Source organism: Martes martes (genome assembly GCF_963455335.1).
Source record: "Martes martes genome assembly, chromosome: 4".
Lineage (NCBI taxonomy): Eukaryota > Metazoa > Chordata > Mammalia > Carnivora > Mustelidae > Martes > Martes martes.
The window spans coordinates 11,176,933-11,201,452 of NC_137891.1; the positions used below are offsets into that span (position 1 = coordinate 11,176,933).

General features: G+C 43.6%; 1 protein-coding gene across 1 annotated transcript in view; it reads left to right on the forward strand.

Annotated features, from left to right (window-relative positions):
- Positions 1-24,520, forward strand: part of ASAP1 (ArfGAP with SH3 domain, ankyrin repeat and PH domain 1) — a 348,258-nt gene that overhangs the window by 231,382 nt on the left and 92,356 nt on the right. The window contains exons 6-9 of the mRNA XM_080800600.1: positions 13,213-13,287; positions 13,799-13,848; positions 21,124-21,253; positions 22,460-22,545. Of these exons, the coding sequence (XP_080656726.1) occupies positions 13,213-13,287; positions 13,799-13,848; positions 21,124-21,253; positions 22,460-22,545 (341 nt within the window). The remainder of the gene's footprint in view (positions 1-13,212; positions 13,288-13,798; positions 13,849-21,123; positions 21,254-22,459; positions 22,546-24,520) is intronic.

Consider the following 24,520-nt stretch of genomic DNA (forward strand, 5'->3'; position numbering starts at 1 on the left):
TTAGAGAGTTCTGCCAAACTCAGCCTCACACTCGCTCCTCTGACCTCTTCCACCCTTCCTTGATTTCTTATTTTCCATCCCAGGCCTGACCTCTTACCTGGATTCTGCTGTTCCACCCACCTCCTCAGATTCAGTGTTCTCTTTTGAACCGGGTTTAGGTTCCTCTTCAGGATTTTGCCTCTGCATCTCTCCTCACCTCCACTTCCTGTAGTTTTTGGAGGAGATGACCCACTCCAGATCCGGACTTTTGGGCAGGTACCACAGCCCAGCTAGGGCACCTTCTTCTGGGCTGTTGTCAGCCAGCACCAGGGACAGGGATTAGTGAGGGGGCGTGGCGGGGATGGCATATACAAGCCAAGCGGATGCTTTGAGCTATGTACACCCTGTGCAACTGTGTGCAGTGGCCCTACTGGGCCCAGTGCGTCTGGCTCCCTCTGCCTGGGAACACGAATATCAGAATCTGAGATGCCTTTCCCTAAGAGTTTTCCCTGAAACACTCATTCCATGCTGCCTTTGACAAGAGTTCTGGATTGAAAAGTACTCCATATTGCTTTTGGGGATTTACGATGCACATTTGTGTATTAAAGGCTTGGAGGCATCCTATTATTAAAGAGACCTGTCCAATTCCTTTTTTTTTTTTTTTAACTCATTTGACCACATACTTTCTTGTTGTATAAAAAACATTAACTTCCCATGGAACCACTTTGAGACGTGCTGATTTACATGTTTTCTGAACCAGGTGATCCATTTCATATATTGTGTTTAATTTTATTCCATTTCATATCTATTTCTTCTTCACATTTCACTATGTAATTTCTGGTTATTTAAGCTGTTTGCTTCTTTACACTTTCTTTACACTTTGCCTCTTTTAGATTGTACCCTTTGGTGTCTTTTGGTACATCTAGGTTTAACTGTGAAGAAAGAGGCTGCTGATCTAGCCTTGAACTAGTAGCTTACATCTTCAACTAAATGTGAGTAGGCCCTTTTATTGACTGGCTGCCCAGCTGTGTTAAGCAATTGAAAGTTCAGAGAGCTGGCAGAAGTGCACGACTTTGAAGTCAGACAAAACTGAGTTCACTTTTCTGTTCCATGGATTCTCAAGCTGGGTCACTAGAGGCAGAATCATGTATTCAGTTACTCACTCATTCATTCACCCAGAAAGCAAAGATTTCAAGAAAGGCTTCCCAGAAGGGACACCTTGAACTAGGCCGTAAAATAATTAATAGATATTTATAAAACTATTCTCTTAGGCTTGCAGATGTGCTTTTTGTGAACTAGAAGCATTAAGTAGCATTAAGCATTGGTTGATACACTTGAAATTTATTTACTGACTTACTTATATCAAAAGATTTTATTGGGGCACCTGGGTGGCTCAGTGGGTTAAGCCTCTGCCTTTGGCTCAGGTCATGATCTCAGGGTCCTGGGATCGAGCCCCACATCGGGCTCTCTGCTCAGCGGGGAGCCTGCTTCCCCCTCTCTCTCTGCCTGTCTTTCTGCCTACTTGTGATCTCTCTCTGTCAAATAAATAAAATCTTTTTTTTTAAAGATTTTAAATCTTTTTAAAAGATTTTATTTATTTAGAGAGAGTGAGCAAGTTAGAGGGCGTAAGTGGGAGGGAAGGGCAGAGGGAGAAGTAGACTCCCAGCTGAGCAGGGAGCAGGATGTGGGACTCTATCCCAGGACTCTGGGATCATGACCTGAGCCTAAGGCAGACACCCAACCAACTGAGCCACCCAGGCACCCCTGATACACTGGATATTTAAGAGAGTAAGGTCAAAGTCTGTACTTCAGGGTTTTGTTTGTTTTAAAAGATTTATTTATTTATTTATTTATTTATTTATTTAGTGTGTGAGTGGAGGAAGGGGCCGAGGGGGAGTGGAAGAGAGAGAATCTCAAGTAGGACTCCAACAGTGGGGAGCCCAACATGGGGCTCAGTTTCATGACTCTGAGATCATGACCTAAGCCAAAATAAGGAGTCAGACACTCAACCTACTGAGGCTCTCAGGAGCCCCTGTTTTTTGGGGTTTTTGTTTGTTTTTGTTTCTTTCTTTTTTTCTTAAGTAAAGACTTTCTAAATTGTGGTCTTGACTTAGCCAGCATTTGCTAAATATTCCCTCTGTTCCGGGCTCTGTGCTAGGCTTGGCTGTCACTTTCTGTTTAAGAGACTGCTTGTACAAACTCTTTTAATAGTTAACACTAAAGTACTACTTCATTTTATAGGAAAAGATGGACATGGGGAGGAGACCAGGTATTTTAGACTTCCTGTTTTTTGCTGCCTACAAATAGAAAAACTTTTTTTCCCCCTTCTTTGGTTTCCTGGCAGCAGTTGGCATCACCGGCATAATACCCAAGAAGATTCTTTTTCTTCAAGGCTGACTTAGAAATGTATCAAGTGGTGGTGAATATTACAGCCACATTTAGGTAAATTATCTGGATTCTAACATTTTCAGTGAGGGTCAAGCTTTGCGTGTGGCAGTATCATAGCAATGAGGTTTATCCGAGGTGCAATTACTGCTAATTTGAGCATTTTCAGTGAGGATCCTATGAGGGGAAGCACAACATACGGACCAAGGAGACAGAGTAGGGCAGTCCAGGCAAAGGGAGCAACACTCCTCTCTCCCCTGTTTTCCTGGGAGTTAAATGAAGACAGTGTCTACAAGGAGGTGTTGCCATCTCCTCCTGTGAGGGTACACAGTGAGCCCCGAGTGCTTGCACAGTTATTTTACTACATTTTTTAATTTGTTAGGAAGATGCTAAGTATAAGTTTTTGATTGTGAAACATACACTGTGTGATAAAGATGTTCAGTGAAGGCAAGGAAAATGAAATTTGATGTCACTTACGGTGTGGTTTTGTTGTGGTTTAAACATAGCAAAGTGTAGATGACATGCATGGAAATGAAATTAAGGGTCTGAAAATCGATCATGAACCAGTCGATCGATGCTTTCAAGCACAGTAGGGAAATCCTTAGAGTCGAGATGTCCTTTTTTTAAACAAAGGCCTAGCTGCCTGGGCCTTTCTTCCTTTTGCTTTCCCATTTATCTTGAATTTATAAATCGTAACTACTCGCCCTTTTCTTGCAATTATCCTCAAATGAAATCAGATGCTGCACCTAATGTAAGGCTTAATAGTGCTTTCATTTTCACTCTTGATGTAGGAGATGATGTTAAATCTAACCCCTCATTTGCTTAAATTGAATTAGACAAAATATTATTGCATTATTTTACGTTATGCGTAAGCGCACTGGGAATATGGGAATTCTCATATTCCCAGTGCGCTTACCTCTTCCTGTTTCTCTCTGTGAAACTTGCAGGGAAAAAACTGTGTTTTCTGCTTAAATTCAGTCTTGTCAGTTCCTGATGCCTCTAGCATAATGGTGTAATTTGGGTCCCCCTCTGCCTTAGGTCTTCCCCAGATCACTCAGGGCATTCACTCCTGTGCTGTTCTCATGGTGATTATGCCTGAGACCTTTAGACGGGTGACTTCCAGTTTCGACTGTAGGCTTTCCCTTCTCTAAAGGAGTTTGGTTTTCCCTCTGCTTTGGACAGCCCTTCCTGTAAAGCTGGTGCCGTCACACATAGAGAGCTTGTTTGAGCATGTGTGGTTGGGTGCCCCCTCAGAGTGTCTGATTAACTAGGATTGAAGACTTCACTTCTAACAAGTTCTGGGTGATGCAAACACTAGGGGTCCAAGGACCATACTTGGTAAGGGAAGGATGGTCATTCTGGACAGAGATACAGAATTCCCAGTGTTACAGAGAAGCTGCAATGTTTCCTGCCAAATTCACTCCCTGATTCATGATTTTTACTTTTATACCTACCCTCTGGTTTCTATCTTGTATTAGTCACATAACAAGTTGAATGAGAAATAGGCTGCTGGTTGATTATATCGCCCTCTTGTGTTTCTGTGTCCTATTTCTTTTTTTTTTAAATTGTGTTAATGTTAGTCACCATAAAATACTTCATTAGTTTTTGATGCATTGTTCCAAGATTCATTGTTTGCATACAACACCCAGTACTCCATGCAATCCGTGCCCTCCTTAATACCCACCACCAGGCTCACCCATCCCTCCAACCCCCTCTCCTCCAAAACCCTCAGTTTTGTTTCTCAGACTCCACAGTCTCTCGTGCTTCATCTCCCCCTCCGATTTGCCTCAGTTCACTTTTCCTTTCCTTCTTCTAATGTCCTCTGTATTATTCTTTATGTCCCACAAGTAAGTGAAACCATCTGTGTCCTATTTCTGTTTTAATATTCTGAATACAAAAATAATACCAGTTCATTGTCAAAAACAAAATACAGGGGCGCCTGGGTGGCTCAGTGGGTTAAGCCTCTGCCTTCGGCTCAGGTCGTGATCCCAGGGTCCTGGGATCGAGCCCCGCATCAGGCTCTCTGCTCGGCGGGGAGCCTGCTTCCTCCTCTCTCTCTGCCTGCCTCTCTCCCTACTTGTGATCTCTGTCTGTCAAATAAATAAATAAAATCTTTAAAAAAAAAAAAATAACAAAATACAGGGGAAAACGCTGAAATAAAAATCACCAGCAGCCTTACAATCCACCGTTTCTGGGTTGAGATAGATCTATCTGTATCTTCTAATCCTTTTCCTATTTATAAAACTTTTTATCATATGGGTATTTATTGCCATAACTTTTTAACCACATTGGTTTCATACTATAGCGCTATTTGATAACCTGATTTTTCACTTTTTTATATATTTTGAAGATGTTTTCTGATTTTGTAAAGCATTGTAGCCTTAGACCTTTGCTTAATTGGAAGCATATAGCCTCTTAACGCAGAGCTACTGTGGTTAAGATGGGGTAGGGAGCCTCGAGCCTCCCCCGCAGTGACTGTCCCTGCTGCGAGGGACAACCCCTTGGCCGTGTCCGTGACTTCATTTCTGACAGCTCTGTAGAATGCCCATCGTTTATTTACCCCAGGGCTTATTTACCCAGTCTCCTCTGCTGAACATCTCCATTGTTGCCATGTTCTTACCTTTGAGAACAAGTCGAGGGCATCATTTAAAATTTCTGCATGTGCACTGACAGTTGATTATTTCGATGTTGGCCCTTATTACCGTGTTTATTCAGGGTGCATATTTTTATTTCTCCTTCCTTCACTATTGTTTGAGTCAGTTAGGAAATGGAGAGAAACTGCCTGGAGCCCAGGACCCTGGTAGGTCCTGTCTGTTCTTGCTCTCGTCAGGTTAAGAAGCTCACTTTCTTGAGATCTTTCAGATTTTCTCAAAAGGTTCTGTTCATATTATGCCAGAAGTTTTATAGTAGACATTATAGACAATATAAAACTGTCTAGGGTTTTGATAGGAACTGTGAACGGACCCTTCTAACTCTTCAGCATCACTTCAGAACTGCTTAGTTACTGTTTTTGCTACTTTGTTGGAGGTAGGGGGGTGGGGCCACATCCTCCTTGTGAGACAGCGAGAGCATCTCCTTGGCTGTTCTCACCCAGTTGGTCTGGATTTTTTTCTGGTGCATTCAGTTGTATCTTAGTAGCTCATTTTAAGCTGTAAGAGTACTATACCCAGAGGGTATATTACAGACCTTGTAATTTTATCAGTGGCAGAAATGAGAAGTGACCAGGCTATACCCACAGCAACAGGTGGAGACAGGTTCAAATCTAGAACACCCTTCTTCCCCAGTTGTCAAACCAAGTCTGGCAGCTGCTAAATGAAAGGTACCCTTGGTCTGTCACCCCCAGCCATATCCTGAAGGCAGTTCTAATCTCCTGTCCTTCTCTTAAAACTACCCCCACCTCCCTGCCTTCTACTCTGGAAGTGCAGAGTGCTCCAGGAAGACCAAAATCGGCCCAGATTCTGTAACAATTTTGAGCCTCAGAAGAGTTTTCCCAGGCATGGAAAGGAACCCATTTGTTCAGCCATTTACTCCATCAATAAGCATTTTATTTGACAGGTCTACGCTGTCCTAGGGGTTTGATGTAACACAGTGGTAGGCAAAACAGCCATAGCTCCTGCCTTCAAGAAGCTTTGCTCTAGACAGTAAAGAAACAATCAAGTGCTTGTAAAATGTTCTGTGCTTTGAAAGGGAGCCTCTTCTGCCTCATTAAGATTAATTTCGCAGGCAGGAGAAATCTATGTAGAGTGGGTCAAGACCTCCCTGAAGAGGAGGCATGAAGACTAGAATGGGAGGCTCTGCCCGTAGCCAAAGGAGAGTGGTCCAGGCTCATGGTAAAGCATGTGCGGGGGGGGGGGGGGGGGCGCGGCGGGGAGAACTTGATGGATTAAGAACCAGAAGAAAGGCCGCCATGGTTGTTGGTCAGTGGGAACAGTTCAGACAGGTTGCCAGGGCCAGACTTAAATTGGGAGGTTGGATTTGAATCCAGGTCCATGGGAAGCCGTTGATGGATTTTGAGCAGGAGAGTGATAGGATCTGAGAGTTGTATAGTAGGACTCAGGAAATGAGAATGGAGTCAGTAAAAATGTTAATTAAAAACCTAACCAGCTGCTTACTCACTGTTTGACTTTGGGCAAATTTCTTAACCTCTCTGAGCCTGTTTCTTCATTATTGGGTGACACCAGGAATCATCTTACTGAGTTGTTGTGAGCCGTAACTTTAGATAACATATGTTAAACACAGTACCATCTGTCATGTTAATAAATCTAATTCAGGCTGCTCTGCCTAGATTAGAGCATGGTATATAATAGAGTGCATTACCTTACAGTTTGTAGAGACTCCCTTGCAGAATGAGTCAGGGAAACAACCATAAAACCTACCATTGGAGAGAATTTGGTGCCATATGAAGGACATTTGGGAGTCCTCCGACCCTCCACCCCAGCCTCAAAAGACCTAGTCTGGTATCCAAAATGCTAATAACTGTATTTTCTCCACCACTGCCACTAGCTTTTCAAATGTGAGAAAGTAAACCTAGTTACATTTTATTAAGAGTCTGTGTTGTGAGGCATTTCACATGCATAGCACCCAGTATCTGTTCTGCAACTCCCTTAGCAGGTGGCCTTATCATTCCCACAATAAGCAAGGAGACCGAGTCTCTAAGAGGCTGCATGACTTGTCCAAGGACACACGTCGCTAAGTGTGTGTCGCCTGCTTGACCGTGTGAGCCCTGGGCCCTGGCAGCTGTAAAGCATAAACTGTTACAAATGTGTGAGCAGTGGGTGAGGTGGGAACATTAACTCTCATCTGTGTTGGATTTGTAAGTGCCCTTGACCTGTGACCAGTGTTCTTTGTTTCCCCTTAATGCATATGCAACCAAATACAGTTAAAGCTTGGTTCAATGGGTTATTCATAGCTTAGTAACTGTCCATTCATGTGTGTAAGTATAGCATAGTCTTCAAAACATTCTGTTAATCCGCAGGAAGATAGTGCTGTGGACAGCTGTGACTTCGGCGTTAGCCCTGGGTTGTGGTTTGACCCCTCCACTTGACGCTCTGGGTTTGAGCACATGACTTAACACGTTGGGGGATATCAGGGGCTTCCCATGAAGCAGGGCAGGTGGAGACACAGGACCCTGCAGCTTTCTGCAAAGCGGGAGCTTCGCAGTGTCCGTTCTCCCTGATCCTGTCACACCAGCCTGGGCTAGTTGAGGAAGAGGCCAGGACACCCATTTTAAAATCAGAAAATCGAGGCAGTAAGGTTAACGGTTTGCCCAGAGTCACCCAGCCCAGGAGTAGTGAGTGGCCACATGGCCTCTGAGCTTCTCAGCTCCCGCTGAGAACTCTTCCCTGTGTATCGTGACAGCCTGGAAACAGCCTGACAACAGGGTGCCATGTAGGAGGCCGTGAAGGAGTTAACACACTAGACAGAATACCTCATTTATTTCAGGGAATCAGCGACTGAACTGCTAGGAGCTGGCTCATTATTTTAATTGGATTTTCCAATGCGTTGAGCAAGTCGGCAGATTTGCATTAGCCTTACTTTCAGGGAAACTGTTTCTGTCTGTAGAGAGGAAGGAGAGAGAACCAGTGGGCAGCAGAGAAGGAATGTCAGAATTAACTCGGGATGGCAAAGCAAGCAAATTCTGTCCTCGTTAACTGATACGGTCCCATGTGCATTGGGCATCCTGGGGGCACCACGTATAGCGCTGTGCTCTCACGCAGGGAGGGGAACGAGGTGCTGCTGAGTCACTGGCCCCTCTGCCCGTGCTCCTGGGGGGCGGCAGGGAGCACCGTGGGGCCGCCAGAAGCCATAGGGCCTCGTGGTGACCTGCAGCTGCTTCCTTGCTCCTGCTCTGGGCCTGGTCAGTTAGGGGACGAAACAGATGACATGCCTCCTCTTAACTAAGAAGCATACCCTCTAGAGAGGAAAGACAGGTGATACATCAGCAGAGAAATAACAAGATCATTTCATTTTGTGGTAAATGAGCCACTTTAGAGGAGTTTTTAAAAATCAGGGCAGATACGTAGAGGAAAGCTGATGGTGAAGTCCTCTCTCCCGTCTGGGATTACATGTTCTGTGTATATGACGTTTGGTAGGGTCTACCAAGTGGTAAGGAATACGTGGTTATTTTGATTAAAACCAATATTAACTACAGGTTGTTTGCTTAAACAAGCCACTTTTGCATAATGAAAGGATAGCCCTCAGCCGCCTCCTGTCTTTATTACAGATTTCTGGTTGGGCTTGATGCATATATTTGCGGGGGACGTTTCCTCTTTGTAAGGAAGGAAACAGACAGCAGTTTGTTTGGAAAGCAGATACATTTACCACACGCAGACATCATTCCTGAAAGGCTGTTAAATATATTTGCTTAATAAAGTGGAAAAAGAGGTGCTTTTAGAAACGCGTCCTTCATCCTGTGTTATCCTGACTCGTGTGAAGAGCTTAACGTTAATTCAACTTTATCACTAAAGGAAAGGAAATAGATTGGAACTTGAGTAAATGGGAATGGAATAATCGATAGAATGTTAGTAAAATTAATGGGAAATAATGTTTTACTAGATTTGAAAGCCTTTTAAAAAATCCATTGAGGATAATGAAGGTGATACAGGAAGGCTGTCCACTCATTTTATTACTGTGTTCACGTCCTCGCAGTTGCCCTAAAGATGATTTTGTTACACATCAGGTTCCAAGCCTTGCTCAGGCTATGGGAGGGATCCCTGAAAGGACTGGAAAAATAAAAAAGCCAGAGAATCACAGAATCCTGCAACTGTCGAGTCATATAATCCATCGCCGTCACAGAGCAATACCTTCAAATATTGGAGAAAAATAGATCTTTTCATTGAGATCTCCAGGGAAAGAAATTTTGTTTGGCCCATCAATAAATATTTCTTAAAAGTTTCCTTTTCTTGAGATTAGTTTGTCTTCTTTTTGGCTTTTCCTCTGTGTCTTCATAACAGGTAGTTACTATTCACTTTGTATTTAAACCAGTCTCCTTTGGGGGCACCTGGGTGTCTCAGTTGGTTAAACATCCTATTCTTGATTTCAGTTCAGGTCATGATCTCAGGGTCCTGAGATTGAGCCCCACAATGAGCCCCGTGCTCAGTGGGGAGTCTGCTTGAGAGTCTCTTTCTCGCTTTTCTGTCTGCCCCTCCCTGCTACTAGCACTTTCTTTTGAACTCTCTCTAATAAATAAATAAAATCTTTAAACAAAAAACAAAACAAAGAAGTCTCCTTTGCCAGTTTTTGCAGCTGAACCTGATTTTTCCTGGGAAGTAAGGTGGGGAAAGTTTAAGTTTCAAAATTTTTTTTCCTGGGGCCTTTTCTTAGGCTCATCACCAGGAAGATTCTGAATTCATAATACATGATATTTGGCCTTCTTGGTTTCTTATCAGCTCCCAAGAGTATATGTGTGGATAACCACAAAGAAATTCTTCATTCTTGGGGTTTTCCACCAGTGCGGCTGGAGCCCACCTCCCCCTGCCCCAGGCCTGACCACAGTGGCGGCACCGGCAACTTACAGTGTGCGTCTGGTGTGTGGTCAATACTTCGCTTCTGAGGGACTTTTCCTTCCGAGCAACTCCCACATTCAGTACTAACCACAGAGTTTCATAATTCTTTCATTGTTTTGTTGTAATACAGCCTTCACACCAAGGTGGCAATGACATTAATGTATTTTTTTTCCCTGCTCCATTTCACAACAGATTTGAGGCATGGAAACCCTGATGTAAGACTGAGTTAAAAATGTTTTATGATCTCTGTCCTCTCATTTTGTATTTTAGAATTTTTGCTTTTTTTTGTTTGTTTGTTTGAATAAACAATACAGTACATGGTACAAAGAAATGCTTTTCATGCAGAAGGGTCCACAGTAAAAGGTTCTTCTGCCACCTCCCTCCTTGCACACCCGGTCTCTGTCCCTGCGGGGAAACAGTACCAGCAGTTTACTCTGTATGCTTCCAGCAGTCATGTAAACATAAACCCATTTTTTTAATTCTTTTTTTTTTTAAGTTTTACTTACTTATTTAAATAATCTCTGCACCCAGCATGGCGCGTGAATGGACAACTCTGGGATCAAGAGTCGTATGCTTCACCCACTGAGCCAGCCGGTGTCCCTGTTCTTTTTATACAAAACTTTGTATGCTGTGAATACTGTTTTACACTTTGCTTTATCACATAACAATTTATCTTGGAGATATTTCCGAAGCTAGACGTAAAGAACTTCCTCATTTGTGTGGCTATTGTTTAGAACTGGCGTAATTTATTTGACTAGTTCCCCAGTTCCCTATTTGACTACTTCCCTAAGCTTTGCCTCAGTATAAATGGTCCTAGGGGTGCCTGGGTGGCTCAGTCGGTTAAGTGCCTGACTCAACTTCAGCTCACGTTATGGTCTGAAGGCTGTGGGATCAGACCCCACATCAAGCTCCGTGCTCAGTGACAAGTCTACTTGAGATTCTCTCTCTCTTCCTCCGCCCCTCACCCCACTCTCGCTCTCTACAATAGTAAGTCTTTTAAAAAAATTTAAAAAAAATTAACAGTCCTACAGAGAAGAACCTTGTACTCACATGATTCTGTATTTCCTTCACTCTACAAATACTGTGCACCTGCTCTGTGCTAGGCAGTGTTCTAAGTTCTAGAAATGCACCAGTGGACATTCAGACCCTGCTCTCAGGGAGCTTGCATTCAAATTGAGGATGCAGCAAACACATGAGGAAACAAATACAGGTGTAAATGTGAGGGATGGTAAATGTTTTGAAGAAAATAATGTAAGGTTGTCTACGAACTGAGGAAAGATAGAGACTGGCCTGACTGGTGGAGGATGGGTGGGCCCCTGCCTCTCTTCCTACCACCCACACAAACTCTGGAGACCCACAGGAGAGTGGGATGCAGGAGGCTTGTATTTCAGCAATGAGCTTGCTGAGGACTCAGAGCAAAATGTTACTACAGCTGTTCATCTGTGGCAGGGAGTGAGTCCTGTTAATCCTTAGTTTTCCCATCTCATACCCAAGGCCAGTGGTTTTCGACTTTTTCTTAATTATTACCTGCAAACTGCCCTTACATTTTTTTAAGATTTTAATTTTAAGTAATCTCTATACCCAGCTTGGGGCTTGAACTCACAATCTCAAGATCCACCAACAGACATTTTTTTAACGAATCACTTAATAATTTTAACTAATCACTTAATTAATATAACAAATATACTCTATAGATCAAGTTTCTGTACTCTGGCCCCTTGGAGAGCCACAGCCATTAGAATATCTAAGATGTTTCTCACCCTACTTCCCAGGAACCAAGGCTCTTGACCTCACAGAGCGCAGACTGTGAATCTACAGCTCTCTTGCTGTTGGCACTTGCCAGCCAGGCAGTTTCCCTCTGTGGGGTTAGTGAAATTGCATAGACAGAATTGTCGTGGTATTCAGAATCTCTTTGTCTTTGAAAGAAGAAAGAGAGAATTGGCTGTTTTTGATCCAGGCCCTCTGGTGGTCTGTGCCCTGGACAACTAACCTGGTGTGTTAATGGGTGGCCAAGGAGGGCAGAGCTAGGATGACAAGTTCTAGAAGCCCCAGTTGAGAGCAGTAGACAGGAGTCGGCAGAAGGTGTCCCTTCTGCTCCACATGGCCTTATTCTTATTTCTTACTTAACATCCCTTTGGACTTTAAAAATAAACCTGTATTCAGCCCTTCGTAGGTATGCAGGAACCCGCTAGCACTTGTCAGGTATATTGACTAACCCTTCACAGCAGCCGTCTGCCGTGGGTAGTATCCCACATCTCGAGTCATAGATGTGGTTCAGGGGGTCCTGCTCAGAGCCTCCAAGTGTCAGCCCAGGTCCTTCTTTCCACTTTCTCCTTCCGCCTCTGGACAGCACTTGGAGTGTCCAGATGGGGTAGAATCAATTGCATACCATGACCTCCTCTGTCCCTGGGATGTGAGCTGTCTCAAGCCAGGAGGTGTTTTATTCACCTTCACCTAGCCAACAACTAGCATGGTGGGTGTCACAGAGCAGGTCCTTGATGAATGATCGATGGAAGGGTGGGTGGCTGGCCAGCTGACTGACGTGACAAAGGAGTACACGGCTTACACAGGAGTCACATTATTCCCTGGATGGGGGAGCCCACCGACCTCTCCAGCTGTAACCTGGTTCTGCAGGTCCCTGCCGTCTTGGTTCCACACAACTAACCCTGATTTCCCCAAAGTGCTAGGAGTCTCCTTGACTCTTTATGACCGTCTTTTATACCATCTTAAAATCAAGGAGACGCAGGCCGCTGCCTTGGAACAGGGAAAACTGCACCCTTGCTCTAGATTGGGCTTCCTGAATATCTTGTCTTCTTACTGGATCGGGGCACAGAGAGGATGCAGTGAGTAGGACAGTTGAGGTCCCTGCTCTCATTGAGATTATGTTCTGGTGGGGGACAGAGAATATACATATAAATAAACCAGGGAATTTCAGAGAGTGACAGAGGCCACAGAAGCATATGAAATAGAGTGGTACAAGCCAGTTGGGTAGCTCCCTCCTTCTTCTGACAGAGGCAGTTGAAGAAGAGTCAAAATAAGGTCAGTCATGTCATTGGAGAACAGTGACAGGTCTGTAGATGATTTGAGGAATTGTTCACATAGGTGCACCTGTGTTGCCATGTGGTCATCCAGAGCCTGGGCTCCCAGCTCTCTGTCCACGTGCTGGAGGGGAAGCTGGTCTTGCCAACCTGCCTCAGGGCAGTCCCTGGGGTCCGTGAGCTGGTGCACAAAAGCCCTTTCACAGAGCCTGGTGTGTGCAAGGTGCTCAGTCAAGAGTAGCTGATTTTGTTGTTCTGTATGCACTTCTCTTTTAACTGTCTCCCCCCTTTGCTTTGCTTTCCAGCTCCAGGGCCTGAGCCACAATGTGATCTTCACTTTGGACTCCTTGTTAAAAGGAGACCTGAAGGGAGTCAAAGGAGTAAGTATTCAGAAATTTGATTTTCACTTTAACCGGAAAGGATTGATTTTTTTTTTCTTTTAAGATCATAGTGGTACTTGTATTTGAAAGGCACTCTGAATACTTTCAGCATTAAAAAAAAGTACTTGGAAGATGATCATTGAAAAAGATGTGCCACTTCACATAGTGTTATTGACGGAGGAATAAGATGAGGCAATTTCCAGAATATGGGTGAGAGCCTCCATGGGTGCGGGCAGTCTGCTCTGAGTCTTGGCCACATCAGTGGCGACCCCCAGGCCCAGCCTTTCCTGGCTGCTGGGTCCTGCTTCCCGAGGGTCCCTGGGAAGCTCGCCCTTCCGGCCTGTGCAGGCTGCTTACGGGTGATGAGTGCCGTGCTGCGCCATGAGCGTCTGAGTCAAGCTTCACACATCCTATAAAGGAAAGCACTTTTGCTGAGATCTTCTTTCAGAATTGTTTATTTGCCTTTGAACAAAAGTAAATTCAACCTCCATTTCATTCTCTCTTTCCTAAGGATCTCAAGAAGCCATTCGACAAAGCTTGGAAAGATTATGAGACAAAGTTGTAAGTAGCTTTTTGTTTTTTATAGTGTTGAATTTCTTAAGAAACCATTAACTGGAAGACTCCTTTCTTCTGGACAGCAGCTTGTATAGTACATCCTCGTGAGGGCTTAGAGTTTGGGTGTGCTGACCTAACGAGAAGGAGTGCCTCTGCTGCCTCGTCGTGTGGAGTGAGGGGTGCGGTCACTGCCCAGTGTTTCAGCACGCATAGCTGCTGCTACTAGCTATCAGGCTGTAAATCTGACAGTTGTGACTTTAATTATAGTTAGCACATAACTGTAGACTTGACATTCCTGCCTAGGAGTTAGGAAATAACAAAAGCTAGTGTTCGTGACGTCCTTCTGCCTGCCAGGGCCTGCACACAGTGTTCCTGTGTGCGTGACCAACTCACGGTGACCTCACTGTCTGCGTCTGGTTCAGGGGACTGAAGCCTGCAGAGGCTGAGGAGACTGCAGAAGGTCAGAGAGCTAGGTAGGCGGTGTCGCGCTGGCATTTTCCAGGGCTGGAGCAGCCCCTGACAGGCACGGTGGGCTGGCCTGCTGGGGTTATTGTGGGGATTGTGGAGAAGATGTGCGTGAGATGTGTGGTACGGGCCTGGCTCGTCTTCATACTGTATGGATCATACCACCTGCCTTTGTTATTTTTTTTTTTTTAAGATTTTAATTATTTGAAAGAGAGAGTCCGAGTGGAGGGGCAGAGAGAGAGGGAGAAGCAGACTCCCCACTTAGCAGGGAGCCTGATGCAGGGCTCGATCCCAGGATCCTAAGATCATGACTTGAGCCCAGGGCATCTGCTTAACCAACTGAACCACCCAGGCGCCCCTCCCTTCCTTCGTTATTATTACCCAGAAACATCTGTATTGCCAGGAGGTGGGGTTGGGGGAGAAATAGATTTTAAAGCACTTAATAAAAATCTTGGCTGTGAACTTGGCTGGCTATAAACATAAGCGAATAAAAGCCATTTCCATCAACAGCAATAACAGCAGAATGAAAACACAAACAAAAGAAAAACAAATTCAGGATTAAATTTATTTTTTGCCAAACTGCTTCCGTAAATGCTTATGTGAGCAGTGCCGTTGCTGGAGACTTGCTACCTTCGGAATACTTTCATGCATTGACAGTTACAAAGGCAGCCAAGAACAAGAAAGGTTCTTAAAATGGTCAGTGATGTAAATGAATACCATGGACCATCCTGTCTTCCGTTACGGAAGAGAATTATGAATGCTCACACTTGTGATCTAAGTCTTGCCCTGCCCAGGGGCAGCTGCGTGTACTGGGCTGGGATAGAACTAAGTACATAGCAAAGGGGAAGGTGTCCACAAAAGGGAGACAAAAACTTTGTTCTAGGCTTGTGGAATAGATCTCTTTTGTAGGACGTGGAAATAACAAGACACAATATGTGCTCTGTCAACTAAAGTACCACCAATATTGTGTGGTACAAACATATTTTTAAAACCATCTTTGAGTTGGTGGAAGAGCTCAAAGTTCCTGCTGGCTTGGTATCATGAGTATCAGGGAACACAGACCATTCTCAGACGATCCAGGTGCCTTCACGGCACTTTTCTCAACTGTATTCGTATATGTCTGGCTGTTCACTGGTCTGTATATTGTCCTCCAGCATCTGACCTTGGTGAGCACAGTGACCACATGGTCCTTGTGTTTGGTGCTGATCTCCCAGGAACTTGCAGAACCTTGGGCACATAGCTCATGCACAGGAAATAGCTACTGAAAGAATGAAAGAATTACCCACATCTGCAAATGTATACCAGAACTCGTGAGTTCAGCGGGTCCTGATTCTAGGATTTCACCAGAAACATATTTGTTTTTCTTTTTTAATAAATCCCTGGCAATAAATTATTTTGCTAAGATAGGCTTCTTCCTCACTATGTATAGTGGTACAGGAAGTAAAAAAGAAAACAGCAAATATTTGATTATACGATGTGGCAGGAGTCATTCGAATATGAATTATAGAAAACAAAATGATATACCAAAAAAAAAAAGAGAGAGAGAAAAGTTAATTTATTAGCTGTGAGAACCCAGGGTGGCTGCTCTATGGTCTTCATTTGGAACCCCGGAGGCAGTGAGCCATCATGGTTAAGACCACAGACTGGGGAATCAGAGACCGTGGGAGAAGCTGGGTGGTGCCCGCTTATCAGTTCTACGACTTGAGCCAAGGTACTTAACTTAGATGATGGTCCTCAACCTGTTATTCAAACAAAGAAAGAAGAAAAATTACCTACTTCTCAAGGCTTCTGTGAGGACAAGATAATGTAATATGTTAAAGTTATTGCTACTGCTGTCTGGATACAGCTGGCCCTCAGTCAATAGTTTCTAGCAAGATTTTTAATGATCAAATAATATTTGGTCAAAACAATACCCATACATCAAACGTCAAATAGTACTTGCATCAGTTGAGACTGTGGCTTCATATGGTAGACGCCCCGGTAACAGTGGCTCCGACAAGAGTTTATCGGAGAACATAAAGGCCCCAGGGCAGACTGGGCACCCATCACAGCAGCCCTTACACGCCGTCGGAATGTCTGTGCTGCCCCCCAGACACTGAGCTCGGAGAGTCTGTGCTGCCCCTGATAAGGCAGCTTTCTCTTCTTAATGAGGAACAGGAGAGGGGATCTTAAGTAGGCAATGGGCGTGCTTCCTGTGGAAAGACACAGCGGTCGTTGGCCCAGGGCTCCTGTCCTGCTGCTCCCTCTCCTGTCCCCCCTGCTGCCGGCCCCCCAGCTTCTCTCCCTCTGTGTTCCTCAGTGTTCTCTCCTGCTGCCCCAGATGAAGGCTTAGCTCCGTGCACAGCCAGCCCCGTCACGTTTCCACCTCCACCCAGGTCAGCCAGTGCGGTTCATGCAACAGCATGTGGGTAAAGCAGTTGTCACTGTTTGAACTTCTGGGAGTGCAGATGTTCGGGGCCAGTCGAATGGTGTCTCATAATGGATTTCCATTCTTACAGCACCATTTTTTGCCTTTCCTTAGTGAAATAATTGCTTCATTTCTGCATTTGCCTGGTCTATATGAATCTGTTGTGAACTTTTGTTATCTGTACCCACTGATGTCCAACACCTATAAATACTGTTTCTGTTTAGAAAATACACTCTCTACGTTGTAACGATGATTATATGTGGATTAACATTGGGTTCTCTGTCAGTCCCTTCTTTTCTGTCCTGGAGAATCCTTGCACGGCTCTTTAGATCAGCAATGTCACTGGCATCCTGGGCTGCCTCTCCATGGGGACTGTCCTGCCTTCTCTTTCCTGGCACAGTCCCATATTTGGTGGCATCCTAACCTCTAGTCATTTGCAGGGAACAGCTCTAAAGGAGGGATATGTTTCAGATTTTGGCATGTCCTGAAGTGTCTTCATTCTGCCATCACACAGAATGGGAGTTTGGCTGAATGTAAAATCCTAGGTTTTTCTTTTTTGTTTTTTTGTTTTTTTTTTTAAAGATTTATTTATTTCTTTATTTGTCAGAGAGAGAAAGAGAGAGAGGGAGAGTGAGCGCGAGCACAGGCAGACAGAGTGGCAGGCAGAGGCAGAGGGAGAAGCAGGCTCCAGGCCGAGCAAGGAGCCCGATGCGGGACTCGATCCCAGGCCGCTGGGATCATGACCTGAGCTGAAGGCAGCCGCTCAACCAACTGAGCCACCCAGGCGTCCCAAAATCCTAGTTTTATATCCATATTCCCTCGAACTGTTGAAGGCATTGCTCCACTGTCTTCTTATTTCCAGTGTAATAAAAAAATCCGATGCGTCTTTGATCCCCATTTCTCTGTGTGTGACATGGGGGTTTGGGGATGGGGTTCACTTATTCACAGTTAGAAAATGTTAATCTTTTGGGGCACCTGGGTGGCTCAGTCGATTAAGCATCTGACCCTTGATTTTGGCTCAGGTCATGATCTCAGGGTCCTGGGATTAAGCCCCATGTCAGGCTCCATGCTCAGCGGGGAGTCTGCTTAAAGATTTTCCCTCTCCCTCTGCCCCTTCCCCTGTGCGCTCGCTCGCACTCGCTCCCTCTCTCTCTCTCTCTCTCTCAAATAAATAAATCTTTAAAAAGAAAAGAAAATGTTAGTGTTTTTTTTCCCAAAGGTTCTACGACATTTCTGCATGCATGCATTGACCTTCTCCTTGCAATTTTTAGTTCTTCAGTTCTAGAAATGTTTCCTGTCATTCCTCCCATCTGTTTTTTTTCTGTTTCTTCTCCTAAACTGCCTCACCATATAGTATTGGACTCCCCAGGTGGTTCTTAAAATTTTCCTCTCTTTTCTGTCCTATTTGTCCTATGTTTTAGATTATTTTCAACCCTTTATTCCCACTGTTTCAGTCGACTTTATTTGGCTGTCATATTTTCAATTTCCAGAGCCCTTTTTCTTGATTAGTTGGGAGGTTTTGGTGGTCTTTTTATAGTTCCTTGTTGTTTCAACAAATGTTGGAGAAGTTGTGGAGAAAGGGAAACCCTCTTACACTGTTGGTGGGGATGCAAATTTGTGCAGCCACTTTGGAGAACAGTGTGGGGGTTCCTCAAATAAAAATAGAGCTACCCTATGACCCTGCAATTGCACTACTGGTATTTATCCCAAAGATACAGATGTAGTGAAAAGAAGGGCCATATGCACCCCAATGTCCTTAGCAGCAATGGCCATAATTGCCAAACTGTGGAAAGAGCCAAGATGCCCTTCAGCAAATGAATGGATAAAGAAGTTGGGGTCCATATACACAGTAGTATTTTAATCAGCCATCAGAAAGGATGAATACCCAGGTTTTGCATCAACATGGATGCGACTGGTGGAGATTATGCTGAGTGAAATAAGTCAGGCAGAGAAAGGCAATTATCATATGGTTTCACTGATTTGGGGAACATAAGGACATTATGAAACATTATTGTGGAACATAGCATGGAGGACATTAGGAGAAGGAAGAGAAAAATGAAGGGGGGGAATTGGAGTGGGAGACGAATCATGAGAGACTGTGAACTCCGGGAAACAAACTGAGGGTTTTAGAGGGGAGGTGGGTGGGGGGATGGGTGAGCCTGGTGACAGGTATTAAGGAGGGCACGGATTGCATGGAGCACTGGGTGTTGTATGCAAACAATGAATCATGGAACACTGCATCAGAAACTAATGATGTATTGTATGGTGTCTAACATAGCGTAATAAAAAAAATTTTTTTAAGTTTCTTGTTTCATAGATACAGTATTTTACCTCTCTGAGGATTTGATTATGTTTTATAAGATACTCTTTTTCTTACTGCCTCTGGTTACCTCACCACCACCCCCAAATTGCTATTTTGATCTCTTACTTTCATTTTGGAGGTTTTCCTCAGTTATCTTACCATCCTTCACTGCCCATTCATATCTGAGAGCAAAGCACCCAAAAGTTGATGGAAAGCTCATACTTGTCAGCAAGACCTGGCAAGAATGCCGTGAGCTGCCTTTTTAGGTTTTAGGATGTCAAGATAGATTTCTTTCTTTCTTTCTTTCTTTCTTCTTTTTTTTAAGAGAGAGTGGGGAGGGGCAAAGGGAGAAAGAGACTCTCAAGCAGTCTCCCTGCTGGGCACAGAGCCTGATCCAGGGCTCAGTCCCAGGACCCTGAGATCAGAACCTGAGCCAAAATCAAGAGTCAGATGCGAAACCAGCTGACCCACCCAGGGACCCCAAGACAGCTTGTTAGCAGGAGCATTCTGAATGTCAGTATCCAGAGGCGGGTCTTCTGGCATCATTCAGTCCCCTCAGCCCCCTGTCTGGTGATTGTATATTATGGTATTCTGGAAGCAACAAAGGCCAGGGAGGTAGCCCTGTGGTTCGGGGTATGCACTTTCTCTTTTTCTCTGTGTAGACCTGCTCTTCCAAATATCTCTTGAATTCTCTCATCCTTTTTTGTCTTCAGTTCTTGTCTTCGGGAGATTATATTTTTTATGATTTTTAATATCATCCTAGTGGAATTGTGGAAGGAAAAAGAAATGAAGACATGTGGTCAAGTCACCACATTAACCCAAAAGTCTCTTGATACTCAGTTAGGCCTACTCCTTGTGTTTCTTCTCAAATGTCTTTAGCTTTCTGCTTCTCTTCCCACCCACACCAGTGGAAAGAGCTGAGGCTTAACCCCCACCTGCTTTCACGCCTGCTTGATGGCCAATATGGCTAATAAGATATGGCATGACAGTGTTAGAGGCATCCCAACCAGATTCATAGTAGATTTTCCCATGGGTTGATTTTCTACCATGTTTGTAAATAGAAAGGGATATTGGCTCTCTTTGGGGCTTGATTTCCCACCACTACAATTTAAAAGAAGACTTGAAGGCTAAGTCAGTTCATCTTTGCATTCACAACTAAAATTCACTCTTTCTGAAATTGGAAGTCTGTTTTTAAGTTATTTCAGAAAGAGGGTCATAACCATTGGTGTTACTGCCAAAGTACCATCTATCATAGCCAAGCGTTAGCCTCAGGTTGTGTTGGTTTCTAATATGGGTCCTCCTTCGTAATTGCCTCCTTCCCTCTTGGCCCCCTCCATACTGAAGAACATTTTATAGGATTCCAAATTACAGATTGGGATTTCTCCCATCCTTATTTTGTATAATCATCCCAGATGGTTGAGTTATTAAAATGTGTTATGGGGATATGGAAATGTCCCAGGTTTAGAGGAATATTGGAAATTACCTTTCACTACTTTTTGTGCACTTTGTCTTGAAATAATTCTCAGACCCATCATCTATTGGTAATCTAGGTATGCCTCCGTTCTTCAACTTTCTGATTCTTTTTCATCGTAAAGTACTTTACCCAAGAAAAAATCAACTGTCAGGATTTCTTCATGCCCACCAAAATATGAGAGAATTTATAAGACTTCATCCACATGTGGGTGCTGGGTGGCACAGTCGGTTAGGTTAAGCATTTGACTTTTGGTTTCACCTCAGGTTGTGATCTCAAGGTCGTGAAAGCAAGCTTTGTGTCGGGCGCCATGCTCAGAGCAGAGCTTGCTTAGGACTCTCTCCCCTCTATGTGCATGCACTCTCTCTTTCTCTCTCTCCTCTCTCAAATAAATAAATCTTAAAAAAAAAAAAAAAAGAATTCATCTATGTGTAAGATCACAGTTATATAAGAGCTTCCCTAGGTGTTAATCTCTACAGTGTGTGTGTTCTCTCTAATTCTTCCTTTTGACCAATGTTACCAACATAAGAGTTTCTGCCGCTTACCTCTTGTAAATAAGAAACAATTAGTGGCTCTCGTTAAAGGAGGGAAAGACAAGAACTTTTTTTTTAATGATGGTGTCTGCTTTAACTACAGTACGAAGATTGAGAAGGAGAAAAGAGAGCATGCGAAGCAGCACGGGATGATCCGGACAGAGATCACGGGGGCTGAGATCGCAGAAGAGATGGAGAAGGAACGGCGCCTCTTCCAGCTCCAAATGTGCGAAGTAAGAGCGGCTTTTGCACGCGTTTCCCTGGAGTTTCATAACTGATCTTTCCTGCTAGTTGGGAGTTTTTATGCTTAAATGCAGGCTGTTTGGTTATTAGAGGAGGGGACCGTTTCTTAAGGGTTCTCGTCTCCCTTTTTCTCCAAGCCTTGTGAGATCCGCCATTTCCCTGTTGTCTCATATTTTGAGCCTTGGTCCTGGGGGGCTCTTTATGCCAAAACAGGATTCTTTGGTGAGAACTTTAATGTTGCTTGTGAGTGAGTGTGGAAAAAAATGTTTGGTGAGCAGTAACCCTGGTGAATATGAAGTCTTCCTGATACAGGTGTAGAGCATGTTTATTGTTTTTTTAACCACATGTCCGGGTTGAATGAAAGCGTAAATAAAGTAGTGATTAAGAAAGCCTGAGTTCTTGAAAGCATGCTCCTTTGGACTTAGAGCAGTGGTTCTCAAACTGGGTTCCCAGTGAACGCTGGCACTCGCTGAGCTGGCATCCTGCCCATTCTGACGCTAACATTGTGTTGTAGAATTCCTTTTATAGTTCTCCGAAAATACTAAGTTGGATAGAATTTTATCAATTTTTTCTTTTTTAAATGTTCCCCCCATACTTTAAGCTTCTTCTCAAACCTATCTGCTCATAAACACTTCTCATAATAAAGTGAAAAAAAGCAAGCAATATCAACAGAAAATCTTGACCTACTAGTAAAAATCAGACCTAGTAGTGTTAGTTAACAGCATAAATTAATAAGGGGTTATTTTAATTCTTCCATGTTTTTTTTTAATTCCTCCATTCTTGAATACCAAAAATTCTTCTTGAAAGTTTCGCTATCTGATGGCCTATGCCTCAAGAGAATGCTGTTTTCCTTGTTTTCTGCAAAGAACAGTCAACATCCTTCAGGTTTTGACCATGTGAACCCTTAAGTTTGAGATCCACTGCACCAGGGGGAAATAATCAGTTATTCTAGAATGTTTTACTATGTGTGAGTTCTGCTTGTCTTGTAAACTAATGAGCATTTATAAAACGCTAACACTCTAATCATTTCATTTGTACACTTGGGACTGCCAAATCAGCATTTCCCGAATTAAACTCACACTATCTGAGGGCAGCCAAGGTTCAGTGGATTCATGACTGGTGTTGTTCTGCCCAAACCCATGACTATAAAACCATGTCTGTAATGAGCAACATACAATTTTGTTTTATTTCCACAGTATCTCATTAAAGTTAATGAAATCAAGACCAAAAAGGGTGTGGATCTGCTGCAGAATCTCATAAAGTATTATCATGCACAGTGCAAGTAAGTAGAATATCATGGTCACAATTATTAGCCCAAGTAAAACCCCCTTCACTTATTTGGTTTTCTTAATTGTTTCTTCCTTTCTGGTTTTCATTTGGTCACTATGTATAGTGTGGTATCAGAACCTTCCAAAGCCTCATAAGAAATAGTATTATGTTCCATCTTCGTTGTTTTCTTTAAGTAAGTAACTCAAATTAGTGCAAGTATTTGGCTACTCAAAAATGCTGTCTTACTTACAAATCCTGACAGTGGCCTTGACAGTCTGTGAAGCTCTTGTTACAGATACATGCATCCCTGTCACGTCCCTGTCACGACAGAGGCCCCAGTGACCTCCACGCCCTCCTCCCTTACTTGGCATTTTACCTATTATCGGGTCATTTGTTCCACGTATACCTACTTGGAGTGTTTTTCTTTGTCATCTAAATTAGGTGAAATTAAATACTTGGGGCACTAAGAATACTTTGCCTCTATACTCAGATTCCTACGAATTGGTGGTACATCCACTGTTTATACCAGCATCATTTTTGCTTATTAATGTTGCATTTTTATTATGCTTGAGATTCTGTGGCATTGCATTTGCTTATTTACTTCTTGTTTATTTACTGGATTAGCTTTCGTGGGTTTTCTGATAGAGTTTTTATGTGAAAACGTGCCCATTATTAAAATTTGTAATGTTGTAAGATCTTTCTATTTGACTGAGACATTTAAGAGGTCAGCATTAATATTGTGGAATGCACAGAAGGCACGAGTCAGAAAGATGAGTTCAGACCTTGGCTGTGCAGCCAGGTGACTGTGTGATCTTCATCCAGTTCCTCTTTAAACCTCAGTACCCTCAACTGTAAAGTGGGGTTAAGATTAGTAGATGTGAGAATTAAATGAGACAATGCATGTGGAGCTGACTACATTTTATGTGTTTGCAGCTCTGAGGATTCCAGGTGGCACTGGAATCGTTCGTTCATACATGTATTGTACAGAATTGTTTCAGGAGAAGCTTTTAACGATCAAATTGTTATTTACATAGAGCTGATTTGTTAACTTTTTTCTTCTTTTCAAAATAAATTCCACCTTTTATAAATAAATGTGTATCACATACAAGGAAAAAATACATTGAAATGGAAACAGCTGCATGTTTATAAGACAAAATTTGCCTGTGACAGCCTCATGCTGAAGACCTGATCTAACCTTTGGGTTCATAGCTTACTGGGGCACATAGGAAACTTTGAAATGTGTCATGGTGGTCCCTAATTTTAGTTTCAGATGGAATTTTTCATCTTTCATCAGTTTCAGTTTTCCTAGAAATGCATCATTGCTTTAAAAGCTCTACAGAAATAAGGGAGCCTCTCAGTCTTCTCCTTTACAACACTTTGGCAGCAAATCTGATTTTACCTGATTTTAGAAATCTCTCTCTCTGTCTTTTTTAAAGTAACCTGTACGCTCAGTGTGGTGCTCAAACTCAAAACCCTGAGACCAGGCATTGCATGCTTCACCAACTGAGCCAGCCAGACACACCAGAAATCTTCGGATCTCACATTCTCTTACCATACAGAGAAGGGTTTAACCTTCACAAACATTAGCTTTCCAAGATGTGAGATGTTTTGTAAACTATACAGTTCTTAACCTTTGTTCCTAAAGGTGAAAAGAAGAGCAACTCTGACCTGGGTAGCTAATGCATCCTCCCTTCGGTCCTTCGCTCCCTGCTTTTTCACTTTCCAGAAATACTTACCCATCTGCTGACAAAGGCCAGGTTTTTTGAAACAAGTACTCTGCTCTCAGGAGCTAATTCTCTGGTACAGGAAGTGAGTTGGGTCATCAGTCATCACAGTGGGCCTTGGAAGTAACTGCTGATAGGGCATCAGGAGAAGGAGAGACTTTTATCCAGGTGGACTGAGAAGGGCTTCTTGAAGTGGGGGTGGGGGTGGCGGGTGGCCGCAGTCGGGAGTAGACTTGGGGGATGGCTGGCATCTGGTCCTTGGAA